The following is a 17,523-nucleotide window of genomic DNA, read 5'->3' on the forward strand; positions in this document are numbered from 1 at the left end:
AAAAGAAAATGCCTTAGATTTCTAAAAATATGAAGGTAAGTGTTGCTCATCACTGACAGCCCAAGGAAAAGCTTCAATCCATTCCAAAACATGGTTTTATCACCTCCTAACTCTGCCAGTAGAGCCATTATTTTTGTATTTCCTTTAACAGGCAAACACACCAAATAATACTGACAGGAGTGCTTACAATATGTACAATAATTATATATAATAATGTATTTAATAATAACAATGTATTTAATAATAAATACATATTGTATATATACAATATGTAAAATAAATAAATAAATGAAAAGCATAAACCCATTGCTTCAAGAGCCTAAAACATGTTATATGGAGACAGACTTACTTTGTTTCTTACTTAAAGTCCATTTGAATATGGAAACATAGGACACCCAGGATCAAGTTGGAGCAGTTGCAGCAGTCTAAGGATAGAGGGGGCGTTGCTTTACCCAATCCATAGTTGTACTATTTGGCAGCTCTGCTGCTACATATGATTGGAGATATGTCTAGTGCTTTGGGTCCTCTCCTCCAGTGGCTTCTTCATGATCAGTGATACTTAACATGACTAAATCCCATGACCTTCCTGGAAGCTTGAAGTGCCTTAACTTTAGTAAGTCTCTGACATATACTTTTATGCAAAAAATTTGGTCTAAGCTCAAACACCTGCACAGGGTTATTGGGTTCACTTGCTATAGTCCCATCTGGCAAAATTACACATATCCAGAACTAACCAAACTACCATATGCTCCTAAATAGCGAAAGCGGGGGTTACCCATCTCTGAAACATTTTTAAAGATGGTGCCCTGTGCTTTTCAGAACTACAGTCTAAACATAACCTCCTGGTTATATGCACTTCTACTGTGTGCAACTCACATATGTGGTACAAGCGCAGGGACCCTCCAAGGTCTGGCTGCTCTCCCCCATCCTATATTTAACTTCCTGCAAAGTGTTATCACAACTAAAGGCTTTATCTCTTGTTGCTATGCTATAAGGCTCTCCTCTTACTTGGAGGACTATCCTTGTAAAGCTACGGAGAGTTGGGAGTGTTGTCGGTACTTTTGACGTAGATCAGTGGGAGAGTGCTCTAGAATTGGAGCAATTGAGCTCTCTAAATACATTGTAAAGTCTTTCCTAATTGTATATCATCTTACATGTCCACTACACTCCTGTTAAATTGCATAAAATGTGCTTCTTGGAGACTCCCCTTTGTGGTAAATGATGCAGAGATCATGCCTTGGCACTGTCCTAAGCTCCACAGATATTGGGCCAAGATCATCAATACCATTAATATAGTTTTCCAAACAAATACTGCATATTGTTGAATTATAAGCCTTGCCTATTAAGTATCTTAGAGGACTATGCGCTGTGTGGGTTTACCAGAGTAGCTTTTTCTAGAGCCCTGTTCCAGGCTAGGAAATTTATTTATAATATTGAAAGTCTGAGCAACCATCAACCCAACAGGAATGAATTCATCACATGGGAAATACTCTGCCCTTTGAATGTGTTATGTTTGAAAAATTGCGGGGAAGTTGGCTGGCCAAACGTGGTTTGTCACCAATAGATCTCATGCTAGACAGAATTCAGTTATCTACTTTACGTTACTCTACTAGCCATCATCAATTACCTTTTCTTGTTGTTAAGCTATATAGCATGATCCTGTACTGACTTACGTAATCCCTCCTTATTTATAACTTGTGCCTGTGCTGTTTCTATGGTAAGAATGTGTTCTCAAAGGAGATTACTTTATTACCATATACTGTTGTAATCTTATTCTGGAACCTATTACCTTTTGATAAACATTACCTGATTTAAAATAAAAAGTTAATTTGTAACTGCATGTCCATCTTAGACTGTCATAGCCATAGGGTGACAATACAGCTGCGCAATTTCACAGCAGAATGAGCAGTGTTGCCACCCTGTTTAACCCCTTCGCTGCCAGGTCCATATGTTGTATGGATCTGAAAGCAGGGGATTTTATACACACTAACAGTGGCAACAGCCACTGGAATTATGAGTAAAACCTGACAAGCAGACTGCCGCCTGTCAGATGAAAGCAGTCCAGAGCCTGTGTTGGCACCAGATTGCTTTCACATTCCCCAATACTGGCACCGCCCCGCGCATGAGCCCCTGCCATGTAGCCCAGGCTCCACTTGCCCCTCTCTGGGCCCAGGACCCTTTTTGCAGTCGACCCAGAAGCTACATGTTTGACATCACTTCTGGGTACACCTGTCAGTGTCCCAAGCCAGCGCGGCCTAAAAAGAATGTAATGCAATGCGATCTGCATTGCATTACATTCAGTGGAGCACAGGGGAGACATCCAGGGTCTTTTAGATACATTAAAGAGAACCCATCACCAAAAATTGGGGAAGTCAAGTAAAAAAATATATTTTTTTTAAATTGACACACCCACTCACATAGAAATCCCTCCAAAAATTAAAACTTTTTTTTTTAGCCCCCCCACCCCTCACATATGCACGTCGGAATGTAAACGCACATGTTGGGGGCATCTACACATTAAAAAAGTCAATTGTGATTCACATGTTACAAATTGCCACGCACACTGGAGTGAGAGCAATATTTCTAGCAACAGAACTCCTCTGTAATGCTAAACTGGTGATCTATTGGGGGCTTTTAAAGTCTCACCTATAGAAAATATAAGGTACTAAACTTCACGGGCATACTCAGATTTAAGGTTTGACATGTTGGGTATCTATTTACTTGGTGCAACATCATTTTTTATATTCTTTCAGAAGATTTGGTAATTTATTGCGTTTGTGTACCTTAACCACCAGAGGCGTAACTAGAACCTTCAGGGCCCTGGTGCAAGAAACAATGATGCCCCCCCCCCCTCCATCCAAGCTCCAGGCTTCTTCCCGCATGCACCCTGGGACGTGCATCCAGCGCAATCACAGTGGCCCTTTACCATGTGATGTCAGCTGATCACATGTAAACAAACTTGCCGGTTATCCGCAGCCCTTTCCTCCCGTGCTATGTCTGTGTGAGGAAAGGATTGCCATTAACTGTCAAGAATGTCAGTAAATTGTTTACACTGATAATCAGTGCCCCAATCATCACTGCCATGTATCAGTGCCCATCAATGCCGCCTATCAGTGCCCATCAATGCCGCCTACAAGTATTACCTATCAGTGCTCATTAATGCTGCCTATTAGTGCCCATCAAATCTGCCTATCAGCACCACCTATCAGTGCTCATTATTGCAGCGTCCATCCATGCCACCTATCGGTACTCTTCAATACTGCCCATCAGTGCCCATCAATACTGCCTTAGTTCTGCCTATCAGTGTTCCTCAGTGCCCATCCGTGCAGCCTATGAGTTCTGTCTATCAGTGCTCATCAATGCCCATCAATGCCTCCTATCAGTGCAGCCTATCAGTGCCCCCTTTCAGTGCTCATCAGTGCCTCCTATCAGTGCCCCTATCAGTGCCTTCTTAGAGCCCCCTATCAGTGCCTCCCTTCACTGCTCATCAGTAAATCCCATTGGTGCCTCCCATCGGTGCCCCCTATCAATGCTCATCAGTAAATCCTATCAGTGCCTCCCATCGGTGCCCTCTATCAGTGCCCCCTAGTGCCTTCTCAGTGCCCCCCATCAGTGCCTCCTATCATTGCCCACCAGTGCCTCCTATCAGTGCCCCCTATCAGTGCCTCCCTTCAGTGCCCATCAGTAAATCCTATCAGCGCCTCCCATCGGTGTCCCCTATCAGTGCCTCCCATCGGTGTCCCCTATCAGTGCCTCCCATTGGTGCACCCTATCAGTGCCTCCCATCGGTGTCCCCTATCAGTGCCTCCCATCGGTGTCCCCTATCAGTGCCTCCCATCGGTGTCCCCTATCAGTGCCTCCCATTGGTGTCCCCTATCAGTGCCTCCCCTTCAGTGCTCATCAGTAAATCTTATCAGTGCCCCCTATCAGTGCCCATCAGAGTCCTCTATCAGAGTCCTCTGTCTTCTCAGGACAGCACGGCTCTGAGTGGAGAGCGTGTCTCTCCAGTGGCATCACTAGGGTTGGTGTCACCCGGTGAGGAAAAAATTGGTGTCACCCCCCTCCACCAACTATAGCCCCCCTTCAGTACAGACCCCCCCTCCACTAACTGCAGACCCCCCTCTCAGTATAGACCCCCCACTAAGTACAGACCCCCCTCTCGCAGTATAGATCCTCCTCACTAAGTACAGACCCCATCCATCAGTATAGCCCCCCTCATTGCAGACCCCCCATCTATCAGTATAGCCCCCCTCTATCAGCATAGACTCCCATCTATCAGTGTAGACCCCCTTAGTGCAGACCCCCATCTATCAGTATAGACCCCCCTCAGTGCAGACCCTCATCTATCAGTATAGACCCCCCTCTATCACAATAGACCCCAGTGTAGACCCCCCTCCATCAGTGCAGACCTCCCCTCCATCATTGCAGACCCCCCTCCATCAGTGCAGACCTCCACTCCCTCATTGCAGACCCCCCTCCATCAGTTCACATCCCCCCCTCAGTAAAGACCCCCCCTCCATCAGTGCAGACCTCCCCTCCCTCATTGCAGACCCCCCTCCATCAGTTCACACCCCCCTCAGTACAGACCCCCCTCAGTACAGACCCCCCTCCATCAGTACAGACCTCCCCTCCCTCATTGCAGACCCCCCTCCATCAGTTCACACCCCCCCTCAGTACAGACCCCCTCCATCAGTGCAGGCCCCCCACAATGCAGACCACCCCCCCTCATTGCAGACCATCCCCCTCCATCAGCACACACCCCCCCTCAGTGCAGACCCCACTCAGTGCAGACCCCCCTCCCTCCATCAATGCAGACCCCCCTCAGTGCAGACCCCACCTCATCAATGCAGACCCCCCCTCAGTGCAGACCCCCACCTCATCAATGCAGACCCCCTCTCAGTGCAGACCCCCACCCCATCAATGTAGACCCCCCCTCAATGCAGACCCCCACCTCATCAATGCAGACCCCCCTCAGTGCAGAACCCCACCCCATCAATGCAGACCCCCCTCAGTGCAGACTCCCACCCCATAGTGTTCCCCCAGCACATGTCTATTTGAATACAAACATTACAGACCTCAGAACAACGCGGGATAGGCACACCGGCATGTGTCCCTTGGACTCCCCCTCCATAACCAGAGAGGAGGGGGAGGCGGCTTTGGTCCGCTCCACTGTACGCCTGTGTCTCTCATCTAACAGCAGCAGAGACACCGTCATCGTTTGTTTTATTTCCCTCTTCGTGTGTCCTCTCTCTCGCACGGCATGACAGAGGACACACAGCTGATCTCCCCCCTCCCCTCTCTGTGCTCCGCGGGCAGTCAAGCGTGAAGCTAAGGAGCTCACATTTCCCATGGAGCACACAGGAGAGGGGAGGGGGGAGATCAGCTGTGTGTCCTCTGTCATGCCGTGCGAGAGAGAGGACACATGAAGAGGGAAATAAAACAATGTCGGTGTCTCTGCTGCTGTTAGATGAGAGACACGCTCAGCCTCAGAGCGCTGTGAAGAGCAACCCCGTTGGCCCCACCCACAGTGGCGGAATGCCGGGCCCCGTCGCAAGTGCGACTGTTGCGACCCCGGTAATTCCGCCACTGTTAACCACTTCAGCCCCGGAAGAATTTACCCCCTTCCTGACCAGAGCACTTTTTGCAATATGGCACTGCGTTGCTTTAACTGATAATTGCGCGGTCGTGTGACGTTGCACCCAAACAAAATTAACATCCTTTTTTTCCCACAAATAGAGATTTCTTTTGGTGGTATTTTATCACCTCTGCGCTTTTTTTTTTGCACTATAAACAAAACAAGAGTGACAATTTTGAAAAAAAAGCAATATTTTTTACTTTTTGCTATAATAAATATCCCCCAAAAAGCATCTACAAAATAGGGGATAGATTTATGGCATTTGTATTATTTTTTTTTTATAAGTAATGACGGCGATCTGCAATTTTTATCATGACTGCGACATTAGGGCAGATACATCGGACATTTTTTACACTATTGACATTTATACAGTGATCGGTGCTATAAAAATGCACTGATTACTGTGTAAGTGACACTGGCAGGGAAGGGGTTAAACACTAGGGGGCGATCAAGGGGTTAAGTGTGTCCTAGGGAGTGAATCTAACTGTAGGGGGGATGGGCTCACTACAACATGACAGAGATCACTGCTCCCGATGACAGGGAGCAGTAGATCCCTGTCATGTTGCTAAGCAGAACAGGGAAATGCCTTGTTTACATAGGCATCTCCCTGTTCTGCTGCTCTGTGTCATGATTGCGGGCCCCCGGCGGACATCGAGTTTGCAGGACCCGCGGGCATGCTCATGGAGTACTAAGCCACGTCTTGAAGGGGATGTACAGGTATGCCCATTAGCCCATTGTGCTGACGTACATCGTCGTGTGCTGGTCGGCAAGCAGTTAAGATTGACTTTAGTGTATTTTTTACTGAAATTTTGGGCTTCCTAAACCTTTTTGGTAATATAGTGTAACACAAAAAATTGGAACTACCACTATTTTTTTCTCCAGGATGTCTGCTTTCGGACAAATATATGATGTTTTGGGGGATTTATGCAATCTTCAGGCCTAAAATGATTTTTTAAACAAGTGTGCAAAAAATGCAAAAACGGTTCTGTCAGCAAAAGGGTTAAAGGGTTAGTTTACCTTTTCAGAAAAAATGAAGAAGTGAATTAACCCTATATCCCCCTCCCCCACCCCCAGGTCCCTGCTAGTAACCAGTGTGAGTAATGAATGTCAGTGCCCACAGAGCTGGTATAGCAGTCTGGGAGTTTGAAATCTTTACTATTCTCCCCCTTTTTTCTATAGGGCTTCCCAAATGGATCAGAGCTATTATGATTGGTCAAAGCGGTCACATGCTGGTGCTGACCTATCGGAATCACTTTAAACCATGGACTGGGGTATAAAGAAGGTGTAGGGTGTTAGTTCACCTTTTTATTTTTACTGAGAAAGTAAATTTACACTTTAAGGAAGGAAAAACAAAGGGATGTGTTGGTAGCATTAACAGGTAATAAAAGCTGTTTTACGGGGGGAGCTCATAAGAACAAAAATAATATGTTAATGCTAATGACAGACTGCATATGTGTTTTCACATACCGATGCAGTTGAACACCAGCCTTATTGTACATGTGTGAGCATGTGAGTGCAAGAAATATCTCATGAAACTGTAGAATACCTTGCTTGTCTCCAGTTAGCATCCACACGTTCATATTAGCATTTTTCAGTAGCTGTATTGTTTCTGGAACACCATCTTGTAACTTATCTTCAATGGCAGTTGCACCAAGTAGCTATAGAGGAAAAAAATTGTATAAGAAATTAATCAGACACCATTATTGTCAATTTCTGTTGAATGACGTCTCCTCGCTTTTTTTTTTTTTTTTACATACTTTTTCCAGTGCAGTACAGTATCATTATATAACTGGTGTGGAAGTGATCAGGGAACACTGACTGGTGACAGTCCGAAAAAAAATCATAATTTTAAATTTTTTTATTACATTTTTGAATTGTTTATTTCTATTTTTAACTATTTTTTTATACTCTGTGTTCAGAGCACTATAATGTTACCATAGTAACATTGTACTGCTCTGAAAAAATTATCAGAATTTTTTTTCTTTTTTTACACATTATGTTTCCTTATACAGTAGCAGTGTATTACATTGCTATAAGCAAGCATTTTACTGAATGAAACATAATCACTCAGTCTGCTTTGTTGTGATTAGCTGTGATTGGTCACAGCTAATCACATGGTACAGATGGACTGCGATTGGCCCTGTCTGTACCATGTGATCAAATTGACCATCACAGCTAGCAACACAATTGTACACAATGGATGGCATGAAAGGAAGCCATTCATTTTGTACAACTGTCATGTGACCTGCATGTGATTCATCAAGGCGGTCATCGGCTGTGTTCCGTGGACACGGCTGGTGACAAATCGCGCCACTGTGCGGCACTGCGACCATGCGATCAGTGCATCCTGACAGGACGTCATAGTCAGTATTGGCACCAGACAGCCTATTTAAGGAATGCTCTGTCACAGACCTAGCCGGGACAGAGGCTGTTGGAGAGGACTGTATGCAAGCCTGTTGCCTTTTGATTATGGGCCCTGGATTTTCAATGGATTCATTCTGTTGGGACACATCCTGTGAGGAGATGCTGGTGTCATCAACCTGTGTTTATGTTAATTGAATGAGCTAATGACATTGTCCTCTATACAATGTAGGAGACGGGACGACTGCTATTGTGTTAATTAACTGTATGAAGCTCGGCGACCACAAGTCTGGGCGAAAGGTCATGTCTCAGTCACCTAGGCTGTATAAAGGATTAGATAATTAGCTCATGTTAATTAAGTTACAGTTGTATTGTTAGAGGAGGTTCCAACGGCATATAAAGTCTTGTAACTTTGATTCATAATAAACAGTCCATGTTAGCAGTGAAGCAAGTGTGGCCTTGTTTTCTGCTCAGAGAGGTTGGAATATCTGATATCTGTATACAGACTGGGAGGAAGTGGTATATGACGGAAGCACTCAAGCGGAGTGTGGGACGTTCCGTGACATTGGTGGCAAGCAGCGGGAAAGCTTCCTACAGACTGGGACATCCAAACTTCCATCTGGATCCAAGGTCCAGATAGCAGGAGAGGAGAGGAGAGGTACAGTTACCAGCCGCCATGGATGAGGAATTCAGAAGGAGGCTGCGAGAGATGCAGATACAGCACAGAGGACCAGTATCGGAGCAGGTCCTGCTGGGATGGTGTGATTCTATTCGCTGCAAACTCTGGAAGGAAGCGCTAGCCCGTGAGCAGCGACACCAGGGAAAAATTCTCCCCTCCATCGAGGAAAGGTACTGGTCGCAGTACGGACTGCGGGTGCGGTTTTTGGGAGAAAAACCACACAAGAAGCAGACAGCTGAATTAAGCAGGCTGGTCTGGGCAGAGATAAAGCTGGATGAGAGCTACAGAGCCCTCCGGTGGCATGTATCCCAAGCATGTCCCTGGATAGCGGATGACAGCCCAACGGAAGGCTTAAGCTACGGCGGCTTGGGACTGTTGTTTGTGAAACTGACAGGGGACCCTAACTTTGGGAGTGATTTGGGGTGGCGGGTGGACGAAATCATGGATTTCAGAGAAGGGCTACTGAACATTTCGGAAGTGCACTGGGCACTGGAAGATTTGGAGTTTCTGGCCGTTCAGGAATGGGAGCTAGAGATCGCCTACAGACGGCTGCTAGACATTGCTCAGTGCCAGGGCTGGGCTCCCTTTGCCTGGGACTATCAGGAAATACCAGCTGACAACCCTGAAATCCTGGCTGAAGAGTCGGCAATGTGGCAGAGCAATAGTGTGCTTTGCCAACCTGCCCCCGCAGCTATGGAGGCGGAGGTCTTATGGCGGATGCAGCAAGTGCTGACTGACCTTGATGATCCTGTTTCTGCATGAGATGATCTTGGATGGAGGAATGTGCCTGTCCAGCAGCATGCCAGAGAATCTGCAGCGGAAAATCTGGAGATTGCCATCCCCACACCTGAAGTGCTGACAACCGGGCAGAGCTCTGCTAACCTCTGCCCAGCACTGATAGCATCTTCTGGATTCCATGGACAGGAGATGGTGAACCTCCATCCCCAGATACCAGTTGCAGAGACAGGGGATTTAATAGACTTTTCTGCTGAGGAAGAACAACCTGATGAGCCTCCAGCAGAAGAGCTGCTATCAGGGCCAAAGTTCACTGTGTTCTGCCCAGCACCAACAGTGGCTTCGGCCTTCTTGAGAGAAGAGGTAGTCGGCCTTTCTCCCACAACACTGACAGGGACATGTGATTTTCTGCCAGCAGCATCTATGGAGTTAAAACAAACTTCTCCAGCTGAAGATCTGGTAACTGAACAGAGGGTCCAAGACCTCTGTCCCACACTTTTACCAATTCCAGAGACTGGGGATTTAATAGACGTTTCTGTAGAGGAGGAACCACCTGGCAAACCCCCAGCAGAAGTGCTGGCAACCGGACAGAGGGTCCAAGACCTCTGCCCCACACCTGCAGCAATTGTGGAGGCTCAGGCTGAGAAGATGGCAATCACTTCCCAGCAGCAGATACAGGGGGAGAAGGGAGAGGAGGTGTGTGTTGTCCCTCCCCAACAGTTGGCCAGGGTGGAGGAAGTGGGCTTTCCTCCCCAGCAAAGATCCGTGTACCTGGGAGACAGTACCATCGACATGTCGTCCCAGCAGCCAGATGAGGGAATGGAAAAGGAAGCAGCCGGCTCACCTCCCCAATGGCAGCTACACAGTTTGGGAGTGGAGAAAGCCAGCCTCCTGCCCCAACAGTTAGCCGGAGCAGAGGATGCGGAGTCCCCAGCAGAAGTGCTGGCAACAGGGCAGAGTGCTACCAACCTCTGCCCAGCACCGGCAACAACTACAGAGTTCCAGGGAGGCGGGGCAGTCGGCCTCCCTCTCCAACAGTTAGCCGGAACAGATGGTGTGGGGTTTCCAGCAGAAGGGCTGGCAACAGGGCCGAGGACTGCTGGACTCTGCCCTCAACTAACAGAGGATGGATTTCCTGTGAAGGTGGATGGGACTTCAGTCTCCACCTGTATACCCCAGGGATGCTGGGCAGTGGGCCCCGATCCCCAACAGCATGACAGAGTGAGCCCAGACACCCTGTCTTCTCTCCAGCGGCAGAAAGGATTCCAGGGAGAAGAGCCAGTCCAGGCCTCTCCCCAGCGGTAGATATGTTCTCTGAGAGAGGCAGAGGTTGGCTGGGTGAGTAATACTCTGTTTGGAACAATTTGTTTGGGGTACTGTGTGGGTACAGGCAGTAGAGGACTGGAACTATGGACTAACTTCGGAGTCAACCCATCTGGGGTCTCCTCCTGTGTTAGTCTCCTGCCGAAAGGGGAGAAATGTCACAGACCTAGCCGGGACAGAGGCTGTTGGAGAGGACTGTATGCAAGCCTGTTGCCTTTTGATTATGGGCCCTGGATTTTCAATGGATTCATTCTGTTGGGACACATCCTGTGAGGAGATGCTGGTGTCATCAACCTGTGTTTATGTTAATTGAATGAGCTAATGACATTGTCCTCTATACAATGTAGGAGACGGGACGACTGCTATTGTGTTAATTAACTGTATGAAGCTCGGCGACCACAAGTCTGGGCGGAAGGTCATGTCTCAGTCACCTAGGCTGTATAAAGGATTAGATAATTAGCTCATGTTAATTAAGTTACAGTTGTATTGTTAGAGGAGGTTCCAACGGCATATAAAGTCTTGTAACTTTGATTCATAATAAACAGTCCATGTTAGCAGTGAAGCAAGTGTCGCCTTGTTTTCTGCTCAGAGAGGTTGGAATATCTGATATCTGTATACAGACTGGGAGGAAGTGGTATATGACGGAAGCACTCAAGCGGAGTGTGGGACGTTCCGTGACATGCTCTAACTCAGAGTCAATGATGACTGGTCTTTAGCTTGTTCTTCATGTTCTGACCTGTATCCTGCATATGATTCCTATTACTGACCTGGCTCTTCCCTGACTTGATTTTGAATCCTGCTCTGTACTGCTGCCTACTAATTCCTGACCTCGGCTTCACCTATGACATTGATTCAGCTTGTGACCTTGTAATGCACTTCTCCTTGTTAGTGACCCTGGTTTTCTCTGGGACTCCACTGCTTTCTTTGATTAAGTTCCATGCAATCACCTAGTGCCAGCTCTGGACTATTTAGAGCCAGCTACCTTTGTCTATGCATATTTCTGCTGTCTGCCTGCTGTGATCACCTGTGGACTTTTATATCCTGGACCTGTGGACCAACCAGAGTTCTCCTTTAACTTATGCTGGTTTCCCTCATGGTTCTTCTAATCCCTCATGTCTGTCCTTATGCTCTGCTCTCTGCTGGATCTTTCTGGTCAGCATCTCCATTCAGAAGTTCTGCAATCAACATTTTCCTCCTATCCCTTGGCACCATCTGTTTCTCTTCCAGGGGTGCTTGGGCTGGAGAGACAAAAGAAGTGGTCCTTGCATTTCAATGTCCTACCAGGTACAGGACAGACAATTTGAACTGTCAGTTCTCTTTCCATCTGTTTGCCATTTACAAAGGTAACTCGGATGCAAGAGAAAATCTGGCAGAATATTCCCAATTGTTACAGATTCCACAGGACTGTCCCCAGATTTGAACATAATCCTGGCATCCAACAGGTCGGAGCTGTGTCCTGGAACCCAGTGCTGCAGTACTTGTTATAGCACCCATCTTTATGGGTGGAGTAGATTGATCTTCTGCCTAACAGAGTATGTGCAGTCCGGACAGCAGGAGGAGAAGACGGTAGAGAGCAGCAACATAGGACATAGAATTCTGTGCAAGGATAGAGTTGTACTTGTCTACTGACACAATTATTTACCCCCACCCCCAACAGGGAACTATTGTTTCTCTCCACCCCCTGCTAGGGGCTATTGTTCTCTCTCCACTGGGCACTATTTTTCATTTCTACCTCTGTTGGGCACTAATGTCCTCCCACACTAAGCACTATTGTTCTTTCCACCTCCTGCTGGGCACTATTATTCCCTCCCATCTAACACTGGAAACTATTGTTCTCCATCATCTCTGGCTGGGAGGGAGCTATTGTTCTCCTTCAACCCCGACTGGGCACTACTGTCCCCCTCTCACCTTCTGGGGCATTACTGCTCCCCCACTACTTGCCAAGCACAACTTCTCACCCATCCTAAACTTGAGCACCTATGTTGCCTCTCCATTGAGCACCAATGTCCCCCACCATGCTCTATTGATACATATGTATCTTTTTTCCCCACTGACCACCAACATCAGGTTATTTTTATTCTCACAGACACTAACACCAGGCATTATTTTCTTTCCACTGACTATCAACTCACTGACTCCAGACATTTTTTCCTCTCACTGACCACTGGCATTTTTTTCTCTCTGACCAACAACACTAATCCCAAAGTATTATTTTCTTTCCAGAAACTACCGACTCCAGAGCGAATTACACTGGGGCATTATTTCTCCTCACTGACCAGCAATTTAGGGGGTGTTATAATGCATAGTTTATTTCTGCTGCATTCTATATATACCTCTTAACAGGACTAGATTTGGAGGGACTGTTCTGCAACACGAGGGAAATACTGGGCTCCTGCAAACCTGAATAATACTGCACTGCCCATCTTTGTAATTGAGCAGTATAACTCTACTTCACAAACTCCAACCCCCACTTGCGCAAGTAAGGTAGGAAGCCTATACTTCTGTAGCTGCTGATTTCCAAAGTGGTCCTCTTATAAGCAGTGTTTTAATGCTCTCAATCTTGCTGCCAGCTGTATGCATATATGCGGCCTCTGGGTGGGTGGGCGTTAATCCCAAGTGACCGGAAATTAGCATCCATTGGGAATGGCTGGGAGCATGCTCCCAACGTAGTTATTAAAATGTCACTAAAAGCTCCCAATGCATATTTGCAAACAAGAGCTTCCGATCATGTGATTGCTGTGACAGTGGCAGGGCTGAGCTCAGCCCTTCCTTCTCAAAGCTGGCCACTCAGCTGTCGGCTAATTGCCAACTCCTTTCTCTCCACATTCACTCACCTGTTGATGATATCCTGCTTGTCAGTCCTGCCTACTTAAGCCGTCCAGCCTAGATGATCTCTGCCTTCATCGTTAGTACTTGTGTATTGTGTACTGTGTACTTGTGTATTGTGAGTGCATGTAGGTCTGCGAGTGCACGTAGGTCTGCGAGTACCTGTGTATTGTCTTGTTGAGTACCTGTGTATTGTCTTGTTGAGTACCTATGTATTGTCTTGTTGAGTATTAGTGTCAGGAAGCTAGTTGTTAGGTAATTTGGACAGGGTATAATCCCCAATCCTCATTAAATTAATAGATACGATGCCCGGTTGGTGTGAAGAGGCGACTCGGTGTACATCTTGCGGCATGTATGCATTCCTTGATCATTCGATCGAGGGTGAATACTGCTGTGCAAAATGTAAGCACATTGTTTCCCTAGAAGCCCAGTATGCTCCATTGAGTGACAGTGACATTGGTGAAACCAGTCAGGGACCAGCACTGCTGGAGCTGAGGGACTCTCCTAGCTGCCGGGGGAAGAACTCCTCCAGTGAGAGTGGGGGGAAGCGAAGGGAAAGGAAAGACAGATTCTGGTGGTAGGGGACTCAATTCTTAGAAGGACAGAGAGGGCAATCTGTAACAAGGACCTGAAGCGCCGAACTGTATGTTGTCTACCTGGCGCTCGGGTTCGGCACATCTCGGATCTGGTGGACAGATTACTGGGAGGGGATGGGAGGGGATGGGGAAGACCCAGCTGTCATGGTGCACGTTGGCACCAATGACAAAGTCAGAGGCAGGTGGAGTGTCCTAAAGAATGATTTTAGGGACTTGAGATGCTAAATTGAGGAAAAGGACCTCCAAGGTAGTATTCTCAGGAATACTACCGGTACATCGAGCCACACCAAAAAGGCAGAGGGAGATTAGGGAAGTAAGCAAGTGGCTGGGGAGCTGTTGTAGTAAGGAGGGGTTTGGGTTCCTGGAGGACTGGGCTGACTTCTCAGTCCATAACCAGTACTATAGAAGGGATGGACTGCACCTAAATGAGGAGGGTGCAGATCAGCTGGGAATGAAGATGGCCAAAAAGTTAGAGGGGTTTTTAAAGTCAGCGCGGAACATATTCCAGAGGGTAGTATTGGGGGTATTAGTGGTAGGTTGACCAAAGCACATAAACCCAAGGTAAGTATAGTAGAAAGTCCTAGTTGCAATCTCGGAAAAAACCAAATAAGAGGATAATATGCGACCGGTCTAAACTACGTGGCATGTTCACCAATGCCAGAGCCTGGCGGACAAGATGGGTGAGCTAGAGATACTGTTGTACGAGGAGAATTTGGATTTTGTGGGAATTTCAGAGACCTGGTTCAACAGCTCTCATGATTGGCTGGCAAACATTCAAGGGTATACCCTTTATCGCAAGGATAGAGAGGGTAAAAAAGGGGAGGGGTATGCCTATATATCAAGAATAATGTACAAGTGAATGTGAGAGGTGACATCACTAAGGGAGCTAGGGAGGAGGTGGAATCCTTATGGATAGAGCTCCAAAGGGATGAAGCTAAGGGGAAATAATACTGGGAGTACGCTATAGGCCCCCTAACCTGAGGGAGAAGGGGAGACAGATCTATCACAATCTGAATTAGCGGCAAGGATGGGAAGTGTTATCATAATGGGGGATTTTAATTATCCAGACATAGACTGGGAGGAAGGAACCACGCATTCATCTAAGGCTCGCCAGTTCCTAAATGTCTTGCAGGACAATTTTGTGGGTCAGATGGTAGAGGCACCAACTAGAAATAAAGCTCTACTGGATCTACTGATTACCAACAATACAGACCTGATCACGGATGTGGAAATATGGGGCAATTTAGGTAACAGCGATCACAGGTCAATTGGCTTCAGTATAACTCACACAAATAGGAAGCATAAGTGGAATACAAAGACACTGGATTTCAAAAGAGCCAACTTTCCTAAACTACGAACCTTGCTAGAAGACATAAATTGGGATAAAATCTTAGGAACAAAGAACACGGAGGAGAGATGGGTTTGCTTTAAGAGCATATTAAATAAGGGCATTAGCCAATGCATCCTATTGGGTAATAAATTTAAAAGAGCGAACAAAAGTCCTGGATGGCTTAACTCCAATGTAAAAATGCATATAAAAGCATTATAAAAGGCCTTCAAAAAATATAAGGTTGAGGGATCATCATCAGCATTCAGACTTTATAAAGAATGCAACAAGAAATGTAAGGGTGCAATAAAGATAAATAAGATAGAACATGAAAGACACATACAGTGGGGACAGAAAGTATTCAGACCCCCTTAAATTTTTCACTCTTTGTTATATTGCATTTCATTCTTTTCCTCATTAATGTACACACAGCACCCCATATTGCCAGAAAAACACAGAATTGTTTACATTTTTGCAGATTTATTAAAAAAGAAAAACTGAAATATCACATGATCCTAAGTATTTAGACCCTTTGCTCAGTATTTAGTAGAAGCACCCTTTTGATCTTATACAAACCATGAGTCTTTTTGGGAAAGATGCAACAAGTTTTTCACACCTGGATTTGGGGATCCTCTGCCATTCTTCCTTGCAGATCCTCTCGAGTTCTGTCAGGTTGGATGGTAAATGTTGGTGGACAGTCATTTTTAGGTCTCTCCAGAGATGGGTATAAGTCAGGACTCTGGCTGGGCCACTCAAGAACAGTCACAGAGTTGTTGTGAAGCCACTCCTTCGTTATTTTAGCTGTGTGCTTAGGGTCATTGTCTTGTTGGAAGGTAAACCTTCGGCCCAGTCTGAGGTCCTGAGCACTCTGGAGAAGGTTTTTGTCCAGGATATCCCTGTACTTGGCTGCATTCATCTTTCCCTCAATTGCAACCAGTCGCCCTGTCCCTGCAGCTGAAAAACACCCCTACAGCATGATGCTGCCACCACCATGCTTCACTGTTGGGACTGTATTGGACAGGTGATGAGCAGTGCCTGGTTTTCTCCACACATACCGCTTAGAATTAAGGCCAAAAAGTTCTATTTTGGTCTCATCAGACCAAAGAATCTTATTTCTCAGTGATGGTTGACTTTCTACAACTTTCTCCCATCTCCCGACTGCATCTCTGGAGTTCAGCCACAGTGATCTTTGGGTTCTTCTTAACCTCTCTCACCAAGGCTCTTCTCCCCAGTTTGGCTAGCTCAGTTTGGCCGGACGGCCAGCTCTAGGAAGGGTTCTGGTCATCCCAAACGTCTTCCATTTAAGGATTATGGAGGCCACTGTGCTCATGGGAACCTTAAGTGCAGCAGAATTTTTTTGTAACCTTGCCCAGATCTGTGCCTTGCCACAATTCTGTCTCTGAACTCTTCAAGCAGTTCCTTTGACCTCATGATTCTCATTTGCTCTGACATGCACTGTGAGCTGTAAGGTCTTAGGTCTAGACAGGTGTGTGGCTTTCCTAATCAAGTCCAATCAGTATAATCAAACACCGCTAGACGCAATTGAATGTGTAGAACCATCTCAAGGATGATCAGAAGAAATGGACAGCACCTGAGTTAAATATATGAGTGTCACAACAACGGGTCTGAATACTTAGGACCATGTGATATTTCAGTTTTTCTTTTTTGATAAATCATTTTTAGAAATGTCAACAATTCTGTGTTTTTCTGTCAATATGGGGTGCTGTGTGTACATTAATGAGGAAAAAAATTAACTTAAATGATTTTAGAAAATGGCTTCAATATAACAAAGAGTGAAAAATTTAAGGGGGTCTGAATACTTTCCGTCCCCACTGTAGCGGAGGAGAGCAAAAAAAATCCCAAGAAATTCTTTAAGTATGTAAACAGTAAAAAAAAGGGAGGACAGACCATATTGGCCCCATAAAGAATGAGGAAGGACATCTGGTTACAAAGTACCGGGAGATGGCGAAGGTATTGAAATCTTTCTTCTCCTCAGTCTTCACAAGGGAATTGGGGGGCTTCAGTAACCAAAACTGCAGTG

At 46.2% G+C, this 17,523-nt stretch overlaps 1 protein-coding gene across 2 annotated transcripts in view; it reads right to left on the reverse strand.

Annotated features, from left to right (window-relative positions):
- LOC141105588 (phospholipid-transporting ATPase IK-like) overlaps positions 1 to 17,523 on the reverse strand; it is a 381,958-nt gene that overhangs the window by 127,179 nt on the left and 237,256 nt on the right. For both annotated transcript variants that reach the window (XM_073595530.1, XM_073595522.1), the window contains exon 19: positions 7,182 to 7,293. In XM_073595530.1, the coding sequence (XP_073451631.1) occupies positions 7,182 to 7,293 (112 nt within the window). The remainder of the gene's footprint in view (positions 1 to 7,181; positions 7,294 to 17,523) is intronic.

Source organism: Aquarana catesbeiana, linkage group LG01, assembly GCF_042186555.1.
Source record: "Aquarana catesbeiana isolate 2022-GZ linkage group LG01, ASM4218655v1, whole genome shotgun sequence".
In the NCBI taxonomy this organism is placed as follows: Eukaryota; Metazoa; Chordata; class Amphibia; order Anura; family Ranidae; genus Aquarana; species Aquarana catesbeiana.